At 37.4% G+C, this 14,856-nt stretch overlaps 2 protein-coding genes and 1 pseudogene across 4 annotated transcripts; 2 read left to right on the plus strand and 1 right to left on the minus strand.

Annotated features, from left to right (window-relative positions):
* Window positions 1-810: 810 nt before the first annotated feature.
* Window positions 811-3,326, minus strand: LOC137712082 (transcription factor bHLH121). 2 transcript variants are annotated; one of them, XM_068451230.2, is made up of 5 exons: window positions 2,936-3,326; window positions 2,655-2,776; window positions 2,317-2,444; window positions 1,750-2,217; window positions 811-1,617 (listed from the first exon to the last, which is right to left on the minus strand). In XM_068451230.2, the coding sequence occupies exons 1-5, from the start codon at window positions 3,034-3,036 to the stop codon at window positions 1,465-1,467; spliced, it is 972 nt and encodes a 323-aa protein (XP_068307331.2). In that variant the 5' UTR covers window positions 3,037-3,326; the 3' UTR covers window positions 811-1,464. The 2 variants fall into 2 exon arrangements, with proteins under 2 accessions (XP_068307331.2, XP_088541216.1); XM_088685090.1 differs by having other exon boundaries at window positions 903-1,617; window positions 2,317-2,496; window positions 2,707-2,776; window positions 2,936-3,188.
* A 917-nt stretch (window positions 3,327-4,243) lies between these two features.
* Window positions 4,244-8,206, plus strand: LOC137746941 (DNA-(apurinic or apyrimidinic site) endonuclease 2-like; annotated as a pseudogene). The gene is made up of 9 exons (XR_015957243.1): window positions 4,244-4,643; window positions 4,759-4,968; window positions 5,072-5,156; window positions 5,276-5,391; window positions 5,498-5,774; window positions 5,968-6,118; window position 6,338; window positions 6,662-7,339; window positions 7,945-8,206. The product of XR_015957243.1 is annotated as a DNA-(apurinic or apyrimidinic site) endonuclease 2-like (transcript).
* Window positions 8,207-13,386: 5,180 nt separating this feature from the next.
* LOC137748463 (chaperone protein dnaJ 11, chloroplastic) lies at window positions 13,387-14,301 on the plus strand. Its single transcript, XM_068488620.2, has one exon. The coding sequence runs from the start codon at window positions 13,444-13,446 to the stop codon at window positions 13,909-13,911; it is 468 nt and encodes a 155-aa protein (XP_068344721.1). The 5' UTR covers window positions 13,387-13,443; the 3' UTR covers window positions 13,912-14,301.
* Window positions 14,302-14,856: the final 555 nt, after the last annotated feature.

Here is a 14,856-nt window from a genome sequence, read left to right on the forward strand (position 1 = left end):
TTTTGTTTTATTCTTCTTCTTCTTCCTTCTTCTTCTTCTTTCTAGGTTACAGGGGGTTGGGGGTTGGGGGGGGGGGGCGGGGGCGGCGAACTGGGTTAGGTTGGATATATATTTTTTTTTTCCTTCCTCCTTCTCCTTTTCTTCCTCTTCTTCTTCTTGCTCTTCTGCAGGGGGGATCAATGGGTTTTCAATTTTTTTTTTTTTTTTTCTTTCTTCCTCTTCTCCTTCTTCCTCCTTCTCCTTCTCCTTCTCCTTCTCCTTCTTCTTCTTCCTCCTTCTCCTTTTCTTCCTCTTATTCTTCTTCTTCCTCCTTCCGCTGGGAGGGTTGATTGGTTTTCAAAATTTTTTTTTTTTTTTTTTTGCTTCCTTCTTCTCTTTTTTTTTCCTCTTCTTCTTCTTCTTCCTCCTTCTCCTTCTCCTTCTCCTTCTTCCGTAGAGGGGGGGGGGGTTGGTTGATGGGTTTTCAATTTTTTTTTAATTTTTTTGTTTTTTGGTTGAAGATTAGGAAGGGAAGAAGATGAAGTTGGGGGGAGAGAGAGAAGGGGGGGGGGGAACGCAAAGGGATTTTTTTTTTTTTTTTTTTTACTTTTCTTTATTATTTTAAATATTAAATAATTTTTTTTTTAGTTTTGAATAATATTTTATTAATTTTTTAATAAAAAGTGGGTACCCAATCAAGCCACGTCAGTATTTAACTGAAAAGTAAACGGCCAAGTAACGGAAGATATAACATTGGACCAAATTTTAAATATGAGGTATGACATTGTCAATTTTAAAAGATGAGGTATGAAAACACAATAAGCACACATATAACAATGCACGCAGACAGCATACACATCCATTATATAAAAAATAAAAAAAATTCAGAAAAAAAAAAAAAAAAAAAAAAGCAGAGACAATAGTGCAAGGAAGAGGTACGAGGCAATTAAAACCCTATCCAAAATTTGGGTTTGGGAGTTTAAAAAAAAAAAAAAAAACAAAAGAAGCAACCAAATAGAGATGCCTTGACGCCTTTCGCCCACTCCCTCAAAACAGAGGCGGCAACCCTCACGCCCAGCCTCAGAGGCCGCCTAGGCACGCCCTAAGGCGAGCCTTTTAAAACATTGTCTTGCACTTAAGGAGACAACTCATTCAGTATCATTCGAATTGATCTCCTATCATTTTTTTTTTTTTTTTTTAACATTTTCCTTAGTGACATTGCTTATACGCTTAAACTTTAAACTTTTTGGATACATGTTGCAGACCAAACATGGTGAGGCAAGTATTGGCCAAGTCGATCAAACTTGTGACTAGCCAAAGGAAACCCTTGCTTGCTTGGACACTGGAGTCTTGGACTTGGGATTTACTTTGAAACTGAGATTCTAAATTTAACCTCGAAGGTGTTGTGTACCAGGGTTTCACAGAAAACACAGGCTTTTGCAATGTTAGCAGTTCGATGAGGTCAGAAATACAGACGACCTATCTTCATTTGTTAGGCTTGGGAACGTCACCTACACTGTTGGAGGAGCTTTCCTGAACAACTTGAGATGAAGAAGACCTACTTGATGAGCTTCCATCTGTAATGCCCCTATCCTTCCTCTGTGATTGCTTGGCCTTCTTAACCCCAGAAGATGAATCCTGTGAAACTCAACTCAGTAAATTATTATCTCTAATGTACAGAGCATTGCTGCAGTTATATCTATGACATACAGATACAAAAACGTTACTCCGAGTATTGCTTCTACAACAAGTTTACAAGTTAAAACTAACCTGTGGTGCTGAAGATCCTGGCATCTTAAGTTCAAGGTCTGTTGCTACATCGTTGGAGTCATCACACCTTTCAGCATTGCTACCCCTTCGATGATCTGATGACCTACTCCTGGAATCTTGCTTGCTTGAACTGAGGGAGACAGATGCGTACTGCGGTGATGGGTGTTCTACTGGAGGATTGGCAGGTACTGGATATGGCACAAAAGTTGAACAGGGATTAGGCATAGCAGCAGGATTTTGAGCATGAAAGTAAGGATATGGCTGAAGTGACGGGTGCATGGGAATTGGGCCGGGAGGGACAGCTACAGGCATTGGATATGAGTAAGGTGGAGCCATAACAACAGAAGGATCCATGCCAGCCCATGGGAGCATAACTCTCAGTCTTTGTTGATACTGATCATTTAGATTTTCAATATCGGATTTTAGAGATGCCTTCTCTTCTCTTAGCTCGTTCTTTTCCTGCGTTAGCTGCTTGTAATAAACAAGAATTCCGATCACATTAGCATATAATCATCCTCACAAGTTACAACCACAGGATTCTACACGGTAACAATAACATCACCCCACCTCACGGGATTCATCAGTAAGTGCAGCACATTCAGCCTTTAGTTTGTTGACATCGGCAGTTAAATCCTTCAACATTTGAATTGTGTCGGTAAGGATGGTTGCCTTATCGTTCTTGGGCCTATCCGGATCTGCATTTCCAGCATAACAACGAGGGCACAAGGGATGTGTATCATGAACTAACTATATTGCGAATTAACAAGACCGTTAATCCAAGTATGTATTAATTTCATGCCAAACTGAAACTATCTAACTTCAATACGCAAATTACGACGTTTAAACATGTCTTTCCCGAAAAATTATGGCAGAAGGAGTAACAGACAGCAGCAACTAAAACTTACCTAATGTGTTGCCCAACTCAAAAAAATGCTCATTCAATCGATCCCTCCTCACCTTTTCGCGGTCTGCTTTCTGAACTTTTCTGGCAACAATCGGGTCCTTCGTCTCCGCATCAAGTCTTTGCCTGCCAACAAAATCAAACTGTAAAGATCAAACTTTTTCATCTGCTTCAAACCCATCAATCATTTTTCCTTTTTTTTTTTTTTTCCCAAATTATTTAATCCAGCAGACATTCAATTGCTGAATCCAAACAAACCCAATAAAATTTGTAGAGAGAGATAACCTGGAATCAGAGTTGGAGTTGTGGGGACGATTGGAGGGGAGAGGGTGAGTAGAAGGAGGAGCTGAAGCAGCTGAGAAATCGTCGGATTTCCAATGATCCATAATTTTGGGGTTAATTTTTGAGCCTAGGATTTTGCTCTTCACTGCAAATTGAAGAAATTGGGGAAGAACGAGAGAGAATCACAAAGATACAAAATTGAACACTGATCTCAGCTTGCTTTCCACAACAAAATCCACCACAGGGAAATGGACGCCACTGCTATTTGGATATGGGTTTTTCATTTTTTTTTATCTTTTTTTTTTAATTTTATAATTTTTTTAATGGCAAAATTTATATTTCTTATTAAAATTGCTTTGGAAGGGTCCGAGATAGTGCATTTTTCACAAAATAGTGCTATCTACACTTTTTGTTTTTTTTTTTTCATACACATTGCTAGTTTTTGTCCATCGATTTTATTCAATTCATTCCTTCAATTTGAGAGATGAAAAGTAAGAGAATTGTGTAAGAAATAAAAATAGATGTGTGAATAACACCACTCTTTCTATACCCTTAGAAAGGGTGATGCTTTAGTTACCATTAAACTAGTATGATTTAAATGATTTAAGACACGAATCTCAAATTTAAATTAATTTAATCACAACTAGTGCGATAAAAAGTACATCAAAAATATATCCTTGAATTTGACAATATATATATATATATATCCATCCTTGAAATTTAAACCGTTTAAAAAAGTGACATCACCTTTCAATTTTTTTCACATTACCACTCAAATAATTAAACTAGCAACAATAAAAACGCTTTTGCCTCAAATCTTACAAGCCTTTGTTTTCTATTTACGTAGCATGCGTGAATCTTACTTTAAAGGGAAAAATCAAACAACATTTCAGATTGACTCTTTTCTCTCTCAGTTTTGGTCAAACTAAAAGATAACTTGAATCATCAAAATTTTTTATACTTCAAGTGATAGGATTGATATGTGTTTTTTTTATGAAGTGTCTCGAAATTCAATGGCGTATCTTAAAAAAAAAAAAACTATTTCATTGATTTCTCTCGTGAACTTGTACTATCAATTTACCTCCTGAACTTCAACTTGACAAGTTTCTTCCATCTAGCATTCCCCTTAATGTCATTTTCATTCTCATTTCATCTATTTTTTTTTAATTTAAGTTGTGACGTAAAATAAAAAACCAATAACTTTTGATGACGCACATGTGAATTTTTTACACACAAGAAATGAACATGAGGGAAGAGTTAAGGGTAAAAAATGGTAATTTACATTAATTGATAGAGGAAAATTGGCCAAATCAAAACTGTAGGGGCCAAATCATCTAAGAAGTACAACATCCGGGGGAAAATCGCTAAAATTACCTATCTTAACGGCTTTACCTAGCGGCGTCGCATTTCGGTCCCTCGCTTTCTCTTACCTCCAAATTCGGAAATTGCCTGCTGAGGATTTCCATCCATCTGTAACCAGAAGCGAGGAAGAAGATGAAGATTGTGACGTACAACGTGAACGGGCTGCGGCCGCGGATTTCCCAGTTCGGCTCTCTCTTCAAATTGCTGAATTCATTGGACGCCGACGTCATCTGCTTCCAGGAAACCAAGCTGCGACGGCATGAATTAACCGCCGACTTGGAGGACGGCTACGAGTCCTTCTCCTGCACAGGTACCTCCGGAAGGGGCAACACCGGGTACTCCGATAATTGTTTGTTAAAATGCCTCAACCAGCCACGCTGCGGGGCACACACTCTCTTCAAATTTTGCACCTTTATGTTTCCTGTTTTGATTGATTTTTTGGCATATAATGTGGTTCTGTGAAGGTGTGGCGACGTTTTGTCGCGCGAAGTGGGCGTTCTCGAGTGACGAAGTCGCTTTGCAGGAGGTGGCGGAGGAATGCTTTACCGGGGTTCTTGACAGTGGAAAGGAAGAAATGATTGCGGTTGTGGAAGGGCTTGAGGAGTTTTCAAAAGAGGAGCTTTTGAAGGTTGATGGCGAGGGGCAGTGTGTTATCCCGGATCATGGGCATTTTGGTATGTTTTGCTTTAGCTTCTAGTTTCAAGCTCAAGTCTTTGTGAGTTTTTATTTTATTTGTTGGGGAAAGTTTAAAGATTTATATTGACAATGGCTGTGTAGTTCTCTTCAATTTGTATGGGCCTCGAGCTGGATGTGATGATACTGAAGGGACGGAGTTTAAACTCAAGTTTTCAAGATGTTAGAGGTAACCAAAATGACCCTTTTACTTTTTAAGTTGCCATTGTGTTCAGTTTCTTTCTTTTAGCATGAAAAAGTTAGAATTGTTATTGTCGTCGTTTTTTTTAATTAATGTTTCTGTTGTAGAAAAGGTGGGAGTCTCTCTTGCGTCAGGGTAGGAGGATATTTGTTGTTGGTGATCTTAACATTGCACCCACTTCATTAGATCACTGTGATACGCAACCAGATTTTGAGATCAACCAGTAAGATGTTTGCCTGATCTCTAGCAGTGGCCATCTGTGCATGTAATTATATGCAGAATATATAATTGTAGTTCATTCCTAATAATTGAGAAAATCTACCTTGTAGATTTAGAAGATGGTTTAGATCGATGTTGGTGGAAAATGGAGGCTCTTTCTTTGATGTTTTCATAGCAAATAATCCTGATAGGTAAAGCATACACATGGTCACAAAGTACAGGTGCTGAAGAGTTTAATTATGGCTCTAGAATCGATCACAATCTTTGTGCAGGGGCATGCTTACACCAAGAGCAGGACTTGCAAAGTCATAATTTTGTAACATGCCATGTCAAGGAGTGTGACATATTGACACAATTTAAACGGTGGAAACCAGGAAATTCACTGAGGTATAGGATAAATAGATGCTTGCTTTTTGTGTGCGTGCAGCCCATGCTTGGATGTCATTCTTGTATTAGTTTTACTTTTGTGATTATGCAACAGTAGGTAATGTGGAAGTGCATGCATGTGGTACATATATGTAGGTGAAACATGTCTATGTGAGTGTTATGATGTTGCCTTGACCTCTTTCCCAGCCCGCAGGTGGAAGGGAGGGCAGAACATCAAACTCAAAGACTCCGATCATGCTCCAGTTTACACAAGTTTACTGGAAATTCCTAGTGTTTCCCAGCATAGCACCCCATCTTTATCTGTTAGATACATTCCAATGGTTGGTGGCCTCCAACAAACCATGGTATGGAATTATATTCTCCCTTTTGCTGACTACCATCTTGTTTGATTTTAGATGTTTCCATATAAACATTCTCGTGGAATATGCAAGGACATAAATGATAAACCTTTTGTGCACACTTGAAATTTGAAGGAAGTGGCTGCTTCCTTGGTTCAACTAGTATTTAGTTGTCTATTGATTTTAGTTATATTATAGCAGTACTTATTGATCAAATAGATTAAGGGTTTGTTGTGTGCCTTGTGTTTAACGTGATTTGGGATGGTGGAATATCGTATGTGCAGCTGCCTTTAGTTTGGGACAAGTTTGCAACTTTGGTGTTCATTAATAAAAACTATATCTATGTATATAGATGTTAAATATTTTGACTACGAGTCCAACAATAAAAGAGTGAAAACGAAAAAGATTTGAATTTGATTATATTGCTTAATTACTAATACTTCATACTTCCCCATATGGATGCTGTATGCTCTCTTAACCTGTTCTCCTGAAGCTACTTCTTCTCTATGCCTACTCGAGGTTGACTGAACCCTTTGTCCTCCTGTGCAGTATCTTTGCTAATGAAAAGACAAGCTGCGGAACAAGTTAGACAGAAATATCATTCAAGAGAGTTTCAGTGAGGAAGAAAGATGTTCGCCTGACCAATGTTGCACACCCGGTGCACCCAGCGGCAACTCCTGTTCTTTGAGCCAAAACTCCCAAGTGATCAGTTCAAAAACAAATGAGCATTCAAGCGCTTTTGCTATTGAGGCTACTCGTAACACCTTGGTAACTTTAGGTGGTGAACGTACAAAAACAATGTGCAGCAGTGAAGCTAGGAAAAAATCAAAAAGGAGTTCCCAACTCTCTTTGAGGTCATTTTTTCAGAAAAGTTCTATCAGTAGCAACTGTTTGAGCAATAATACTCGTATTTCTACTAGTCAGAGAAATGTTCCAGATTCTAATCATCTCTCAAATGAAACTCCAATACCAGAAAGTCAAAGCGGCAGTCCCAAGCAGTATGAACTGAACTCTAGTGTATAAAATCAAGATCAGGATGAAGTAGATGTCTGCTCCTTGGACAAAGAGAAGAATAATTTTGCGTTATTGGAGTGCCAAAGGTTACAGCAAGTCATGCAGAATAGCATACCAGTTTGCAAGCGCCATAGTGAACCTTGTGTTGCTCGGGTTGTGAGGAAGCAAGGTCCTAATTTTGGACGCAGATTCTCTGTCTGTGCACGTGCTGAGGTATGTTTTTGTTAACTTTAATACTGCTGGAAATTTGTAAAAGTTTCTAATATACGATATTGGAGTAAGAGTAAAACAGAAAGAAAATGAAGTAATACCCTGGCATGTAAATAAGGAAAACGAAGTTTAAGCATGATTCAGTATTGTGATGTCTGATGAAATTATGAATTCAAGTGTATGACAGTGAAGTGTGGACAAAGGACAAGTATCTTTAAATGAATTACTCCTTTCTTTGATTCTTTCCATTATTTTGTACATCTCAGATTCAATTGATTTTATAAAAGCAGAAAACATCTGATAAATTTTTTGTAGTTCCATCAACCTTGTAACTAGTTTCCCTTTGGTACTTAGAACCTAGAACTTAGGATGAACAAGTCCTCCGGCTGCGCAGTCTGTTTTACCCCATTTTGCCATTAAAGAATTTGGCCATCTGACAATTGCAAGCTTTATACAGAACCACAGATACTGTGAAGTTTATAAGTACTCGAGCTAAGTTTGCAGTTGACTACTCGTGAGTAACGTTTGTCTTGTTTATGTGGAATAGCAGAAGGCAAAGTAGATGATTTATGAACTAACTAGTGGCATTCCTTTTGTTCTTCCTACAGGGACCTGCATCTAATCCAGAAGCAAATTGTAAGTATTTCTAATGGGCTTCTTCGAAACCTCGACAGAAATGACGGTGGTGATCAGTGATGCCAGGTAATAATCGATGTCATGCTTTTAGTTTCCAGCCAACCCTTCGAGACGATGTAGTGCTGGCCTTCCCGGCTTGGAAAATTTTGTAATTAAAATGATTCTTTTTGAAATGTAAGTCTCAGGCATAAGCTCCTTTGTTGTATTATTTAGCTATATAACTTTTTTCATTTTCTTGTTTAGTGAATTGATGCCGTGCTACACGAAAGAAATATGCTTCCAGAATATCAGAATCTTAGTTTTAGGCGTCTGTGACGTGTGCCGTCCATATATATATGAGAAGTTAAAGAGAAGAAGGTAGCTAGCATCTTTCGAAAGAGAAATTATACGTTTCCTCGGTATGTCATTTATCAACTAGTAAGAAGAGTCATACAGCACGCACCCAGAAGAAAAAAATGTTCCATGTATTAATGTATTATTCTTTCTTATTCGTGGATAACTTCCACATAAAAATACAATCCTTGATGTCACAATCTTGTGTTTTTATAATCAATTGGGAGCCGAAATTCGAGTTTGATGTGTCTTCCAACATTTAGAAGAAAAGTATCACTAGTATTAAATGTCCTATCAACATCACGGACGAATGGTCGCAACCGATGACCCAACTATCCAGTAAAAAAATTGAAAGACTAGTAAACTTCATCCATACAAAATTGTTTGGGATGGCAAATCAACAAAGTACAGCGATCGTTATCGATCACAAATTATGGTAGAAGACAACCCTAGAAAATAATAATACGATAATGTCAAAACACATCAGCATGGATTATGACAAACCCTCACCCCCAAAGATATGTTTTACATCACTTCAAGCGTTATATAAGTGTTTTTTTTTTGTTTGATCAATGTCCCGTGTTCAATGAGAATGACTTATCTACATCATCAAGACGCTACCGTGGTATATTGAGCAAATAACACGACATCCCACATTTAAATTTTTTGCATAATTTCACATAGTTGATTTAAAACACTGTCGCCTTAACGTTATATTGGCAAAACCATTGGATATAAGTGTTTTTGTTTTTTTTTTTGTCTGATCAATGTCTCCTATTCAATGAGAATGACTTATCTACATCACCAGGACGCTACCGTGGTATATTGAGCAAATAACACGACATCCCACATTAAATTTTTTTGCATAACTTCACATAGTTGATTTAAAACACCGTCGCCTTAAGATTATATTTCATGTAAGTCGTCGTATTTAGTTTCAACCTCATCACAACCAGTTGTATACAACTTTCTTCACAATTTAGGGTCATTTATACTCTTGTTGGGAATCGGATACCATGTGATTGGCCCTTGGACGTACGTTTTATAGATATTTCAGGTGCGATGTGTACTACTCATATAAATATAATCAAGCTTGGAAAATTTTGTAATTAAAATGATTCTTTTTGAAATGTAAGTCTCAGGCATAAGCTCCTTTGTTGTATTATTTAGTTGTATAACTTTATTCATTTTCTTGTTTAGTGAATTGATCTACACGAAAGAAATATGCTTCCAGAATATCAGAATCTTAGTTTTAGGCGTATGTGACGTGTGCCGTCCATATATATATGAGAAGTTAAAGAGAAGAAGGTAGCTAGCATCTTTCGAAAGAGAAATTATACGTTTCCTCGGTATGTCATTTATTAACTAGCAAGAAGAGTCATACAGCATGCACCCAGAAGAAAAAAATGTTCCATGTATTAATGTATTATTCTTTCTTATTCGTGGAAAACTTCCACATAAAAATACAATCCTTGATGTCACGATCTTGTGTTTTTATAATCAATTGGGAAATGAAATTCGAGTTTGATGTTTCTTCCAACATTTAGAAGAATAGTATCACTAGTATTAAATGTCCTATGAACGTCACGGACGAATGGTTGCAACCGATGATCCAACTATCCAGTAAAAAAATTGAAAGACTAGTAAACTTCATTCATACAAAATTGTTTGGGATGGCAAATCAACAAAATCCAGCGATCGTTATCGATCACAAATTATGGTAGAAGACAACCTTAGAAAATAATAATACGACAATGTCAAAACATATTAGCATGGATTATGACAAACCCTCACCCTCAAAGATATGTCCCGTATTCAATGAGAATGACTTGTCTACATCACCAAGACGCTACCGTGGTATATTGAGCAAATAACACGACATCCCACATTTAAATTTTTTGCATAACTTCACATAGTTGATTTAAAACACCGTCGCCTTAACGTTATGTTGGCAAAACCGTTGGATATAAGTGTTTTTGTTTTTTTTTTTTTGTTTGCAATGTCTTGTATTCAATGAGAATGACTTATCTACATCACCAAGACGCTACCGTGGTATATTGAGCAAATAACACGACATCCCACATTTAAATTTTTTGCATAACTTCACGTAGTTGATTTAAAACACTGTCGCCTTAACGTTATGTTTCATGTAAGTCGTCGTATTTAGTTTCAACCTCATCACAACCAGTTGTATACAATTATCTTCACAATTTAGGGTCATTTATACTCTTGTTTGGAATCGGATACCATGTGATTGGCCCTTGGACGTACGTTTTATAGATATTTCAGGGTCGATGTATACTACTCATATAAATATAATCAAGCTTGAAAAGGAAGGGGAAGATGAGCAAAACAACAGACAATTGCAATAATTAATGAGACAAACAAACCTGGTTACTACTGTTTCGATGGACAATCACCGTATAGCTGCCAGTGGACTTGGTAAGGTGGCTCTTCCTAGCCCAAAAAGCTACCAAAATTCACATGCAAATGTATATTATTTTAATCTGTGATCACGATGATTATCGTGTTAATTATATCTTCAGAAAACAATATCCAAGTCGATGGAGAAGTGCGACTTATCTTCCTTTGAAATTTGTATGCGGTGGGAGGAGCTTCTGACTTCTGAGGCAAGAGTTGAAAGATCTGCACGATAAACTAGTGGTTCCAAATGACATCCCACTACACTTGCTGGGTCCCTTTCCTGCTCTAGTAAAATCATGAAAGGTTCTAGATACTTTTTTTTTAGCTGAAATACTCGAGCCATTTGCAATGGGATTTGGCCTCTTAATTTGTTGATTGCGGCTAGCATTGATTCAATATTCTAGGGTTTTATTTTTGGGCACTCAATTACAGCTAATATATGTAATGGGTGGTATATTGTTCTAATGATTATAATCTTTCTCTTCAATCTACCATATTCTGAGTTTAAACGTTTTTTCTCTATTTTAATGCAGAATATTGCTTGCATTAAGAAAATGCTTCATTTTATAAAAACTTCATGCTTGCTTGTACCTATAGGTGGTTAAATTAGATTGTAATGTCATTGTCAATCATTTGTTAAGAGAATGAATCCAAGAAGTATAAATAATCATATGCCTTTTTTTGGATTCTATTTATAACATGGGTGACATCATACATCTTAGGCGAGGAGTCAGGTAATTTTGGCTCAATTAAGCAGTGCAGTCGAGCCTTCTCCTTTTTATTGTAGCTTGACCGATTGGGCATGGGCTAGAGCTCATCTTGTTGGTTTTGATGGATTGAATCACCCAATACCCCTAGCAATTAGGAGAGGTGGACTTGCTATTATAGTAGATGGGAAAGAGATTATGAGCCTTTATTCCATATGGTTTATGGTACTTCTTATGCTTTGGTTTGGAGGGCACACATAAGATGCAACCACTATTACTTTCCATTGTCTTATTTTTGTTGTTATTTATTTTGGTTGGTGTATTTTATAAAAGATAATGCTTGTGTCTCTCTATGGAGAACTTAATTGTCCCTCCTATGATTAACTAATATTTATCGTCCAAACATTTTAATCGAAACTGTACGTTCTCCTTATCATCATTTAAAGAGTATATATGCAAAAATTATTCAATTAGGAGACATTTTAGCCATTCATATGCATAAAACAAATGGACGGTTCATCATGCGGATGACACTTGTTACCAAAACCGTTAATTGGTTTAACACGGATGGTTGACTAAATAATCTCCAAATTGAATGATTTTTTGTAGACCTGATCTTTAGATGATGATAAAGAGAATGAACATTTCCGATTTGATGTTATGATGTTCGAATGAAAAAAGTGTTAATCGTAACTGAGAGACAAGTAAGTCCCCTAATGCAGGGGAACATAAGCATTGTCCTTTTATGTATATCCGTTGTCTATTGGTCCTAGAAGCCATGAGTGATCACCTCATTCTGGCAATGTCAACTAAATTATCAACATTACATCTTGTTGGGATTATTAAAGAGAAAGAATAAAGGATTCTCTTTACAACTGCTTTTGGATGGTTTATGCTTAAAAACTTAAACATTCATACATTCTTCAATGTTCAACGTACGAAAATAATATATAAGTTGTTATTATTAACTCTGAATTAGAGTTTAGTTTCAATTGGAAAACATTAAATTTATAGGAATAGTGGACAGATTAAGAGAATATAGAGGGAAAAAGTGGTAAAAATAGACATTAAATTTTTTTGAGCATAATGCTATATTTTACACTAGGGAAAGGGGGAGTTTGGTTAAGCCACATAATGCGCAATCTAATTTGGTATCGAATTCGCCGTCCACGAGATTAGAATCTAAGACCTCTCACTACAAATGAAGAGGAATATCACCAGACCGTAGTACTGAATGACAAAATAGACATTAAATTTAAAACTTGTTAATTTCAAAATCATGGAAGGTCTGTTTAGGTTTACTTTTCTACTTTGCTTGCTTGCATTTCTACATCCTTTTGTTTTTCATAAATAAATAATCTGCTTCCGCACCAAAGAACTATTAGTTATGTGACAAAGTATTAGGTTTAGGTGACTAAGACATATGCTAACACTATCGTAAACAAACTAGTCGAAATTCGAGATTGATCTAATTAATAAAATTTTATTTACATAAGAAATTTCAAACTCTTTGCTAACGATTAAATAATGACACATGACGTTACATTATTTGACATAAATAAATAAAATTTGTAATGAATACAATTTGATTCGATAATAATGAAACAAATCACATCAATTGATGCGTAACACATTTTAACTTTGTAGTAAAAGCAACGGAAAAAGACCAATCTGCTAATCTAAAGAGGACACAAATGACCAATAAAACTCATCCACTACCATTTATTTTCAATTTATGACCACCAAAAATAAAGTGAAAATTACGATAATTATGTTTGAGGAGTCAGCATCAATCCCAGCCAATCAATCCCGGCCAAACTGGATAACCATTTTCTTATCTTAACCAAACACCATATTTAACCCTAGTTATAGCTCTGGCCTGGCCCAACCCAATTCCGCATCCAAACACCCCTCAAAGTCCCTCAAGATATAAAGCCGAGCCACCCCTACCCCCCTCCCTCCCTCCTCAATCAAATTCCACAACGCATTACCAAACCGCACCGTATCATGCTTTCTGCTTCGTCCTCTACCACATTCCTCGGCGCTCCAATTCTCTCCGCCGCAGCCTCTCCTAAAACGTCGACACGTGTACGATTTCAGCCCATTCGCGCCTTCGCCACCGGCTCCGCTTACGCTTTGCCTGAGGCCGAGACGGCGTCGTATCTCCGCCCTCAAACAATGACCTCGCTGTACGAAATCCTCGGCATCCCAGCCGTCGCCACGTGTCAGGAGATCAAATCGGCGTATCGGAGACTGGCTCGGGTTTGCCACCCCGACGTGGCGGCGATCGAGCGCAAGGACACGTCGGCCGACGAGTTCATGAAGATTCACGCTGCCTACTCCACGCTGTCGGATCCCGACAAACGCGCCGATTACGACCGGCAATTTATGCGGCGGAGCCGGCCGTTGTCGTCGGCGTCGGGATATTCGGGGTACTACACTCGCCGGAACTGGGAGACCGATCAGTGCTGGTAGTGAGTTGACTGTCCTGCTGACGGAACGATTCCGAAATTAAAGCAACTAATCCGCGAGATCATCGGTAATTTTGTAAATATACGGAGGGTGGCATAGCGCAATCAGAGGCGTTGATTATTTTGATCTTGACGATCTGGCCGTCTGTCTGTCGGGCAAGAAAACAAGAAAAAAGAAGTCGCGCCAAAATTGTGGGATGTGAAAAGAGTTGAAAATGTTGTTTTGTGTTTTGATAATTACTATAATTATGTAGCATAATTAGGGATGCAACATTTTTAATATTTGTAAAGTTGTGTTCTTGTCTTGGATTAGTATGACATAAGTAGAGTATATATGGTGATTTACATGTAGAGATTGAAGCTCAGTATTTTGATGGGTAATCAATTTTTAATACTCTTTCGGTATTGATGATTTTAAGTTTTCAAGTGTCTGTAATGTGAAATTAAGCAAACCTTGACAGTGGTTGAAAATAATCGATCAATCTTTAACTTTGTTGAAGGTCTTAACTTGCATTTGATTTACGCATGCTGAGATTATCATTTTCATTTTTAAGTGATGGATTGTGTCATAAGTTCAAATATTTTTTCTTCTTTCTTATAACACCAACAATTACAAAGGTTGCCAACTTGCCACAATCATTTCTTCTATGACCGATTCATTGATCTAGAGATAATTTGCATACAAGTATAAAGGCTAATTCCCTAAATGGCTATCACAAGTGGCACCAGCACAAGCACCAACGTTATAAATCTATCACAAAAAAAATAGACGTAACAGATCTAAACCAACGCATACGCAATGTCATCGTGAAAAGTGAGACCACTGCAGTACAGACATTACCTGCTAGTTGATGTGCTCCCTCACACATAAGCTTCTCTCTCCTTCCCACAAACAACAAACCTTAGATTTGCAACAACCATGGATGTTGGCCCCTTGCTCCAGCTTGGT

Source organism: Pyrus communis, chromosome 15 (assembly GCF_041283825.1).
Source record: "Pyrus communis isolate YQ-2024b chromosome 15, ASM4128382v1, whole genome shotgun sequence".
NCBI classification, from domain to species: domain Eukaryota; kingdom Viridiplantae; phylum Streptophyta; class Magnoliopsida; order Rosales; family Rosaceae; genus Pyrus; species Pyrus communis.

What these genes read in the sequence shown, in the direction of transcription:
- LOC137748463 (XM_068488620.2), top strand. Translation starts at nt 13,444, where the DNA reads ATGCTTTCTGCTTCGTCCTCTACCACATTCCTCGGCGCTCCAATTCTC.
- LOC137712082 (XM_068451230.2), bottom strand. Translation starts at nt 3,036, where the DNA reads ATGGATCATTGGAAATCCGACGATTTCTCAGCTGCTTCAGCTCCTCCT. An exon ending in TTACTGATGAATCCCGTGAG is followed by an intron (nt 2,218 to 2,316) that starts GTGGGGTGATGT and finishes TATTACAAGCAG; the next exon opens with CTAACGCAGGAAAAGAACGA. An exon ending in CAGGATCTTCAGCACCACAG is followed by an intron (nt 1,618 to 1,749) that starts GTTAGTTTTAAC and finishes TGAGTTTCACAG; the next exon opens with GATTCATCTTCTGGGGTTAA.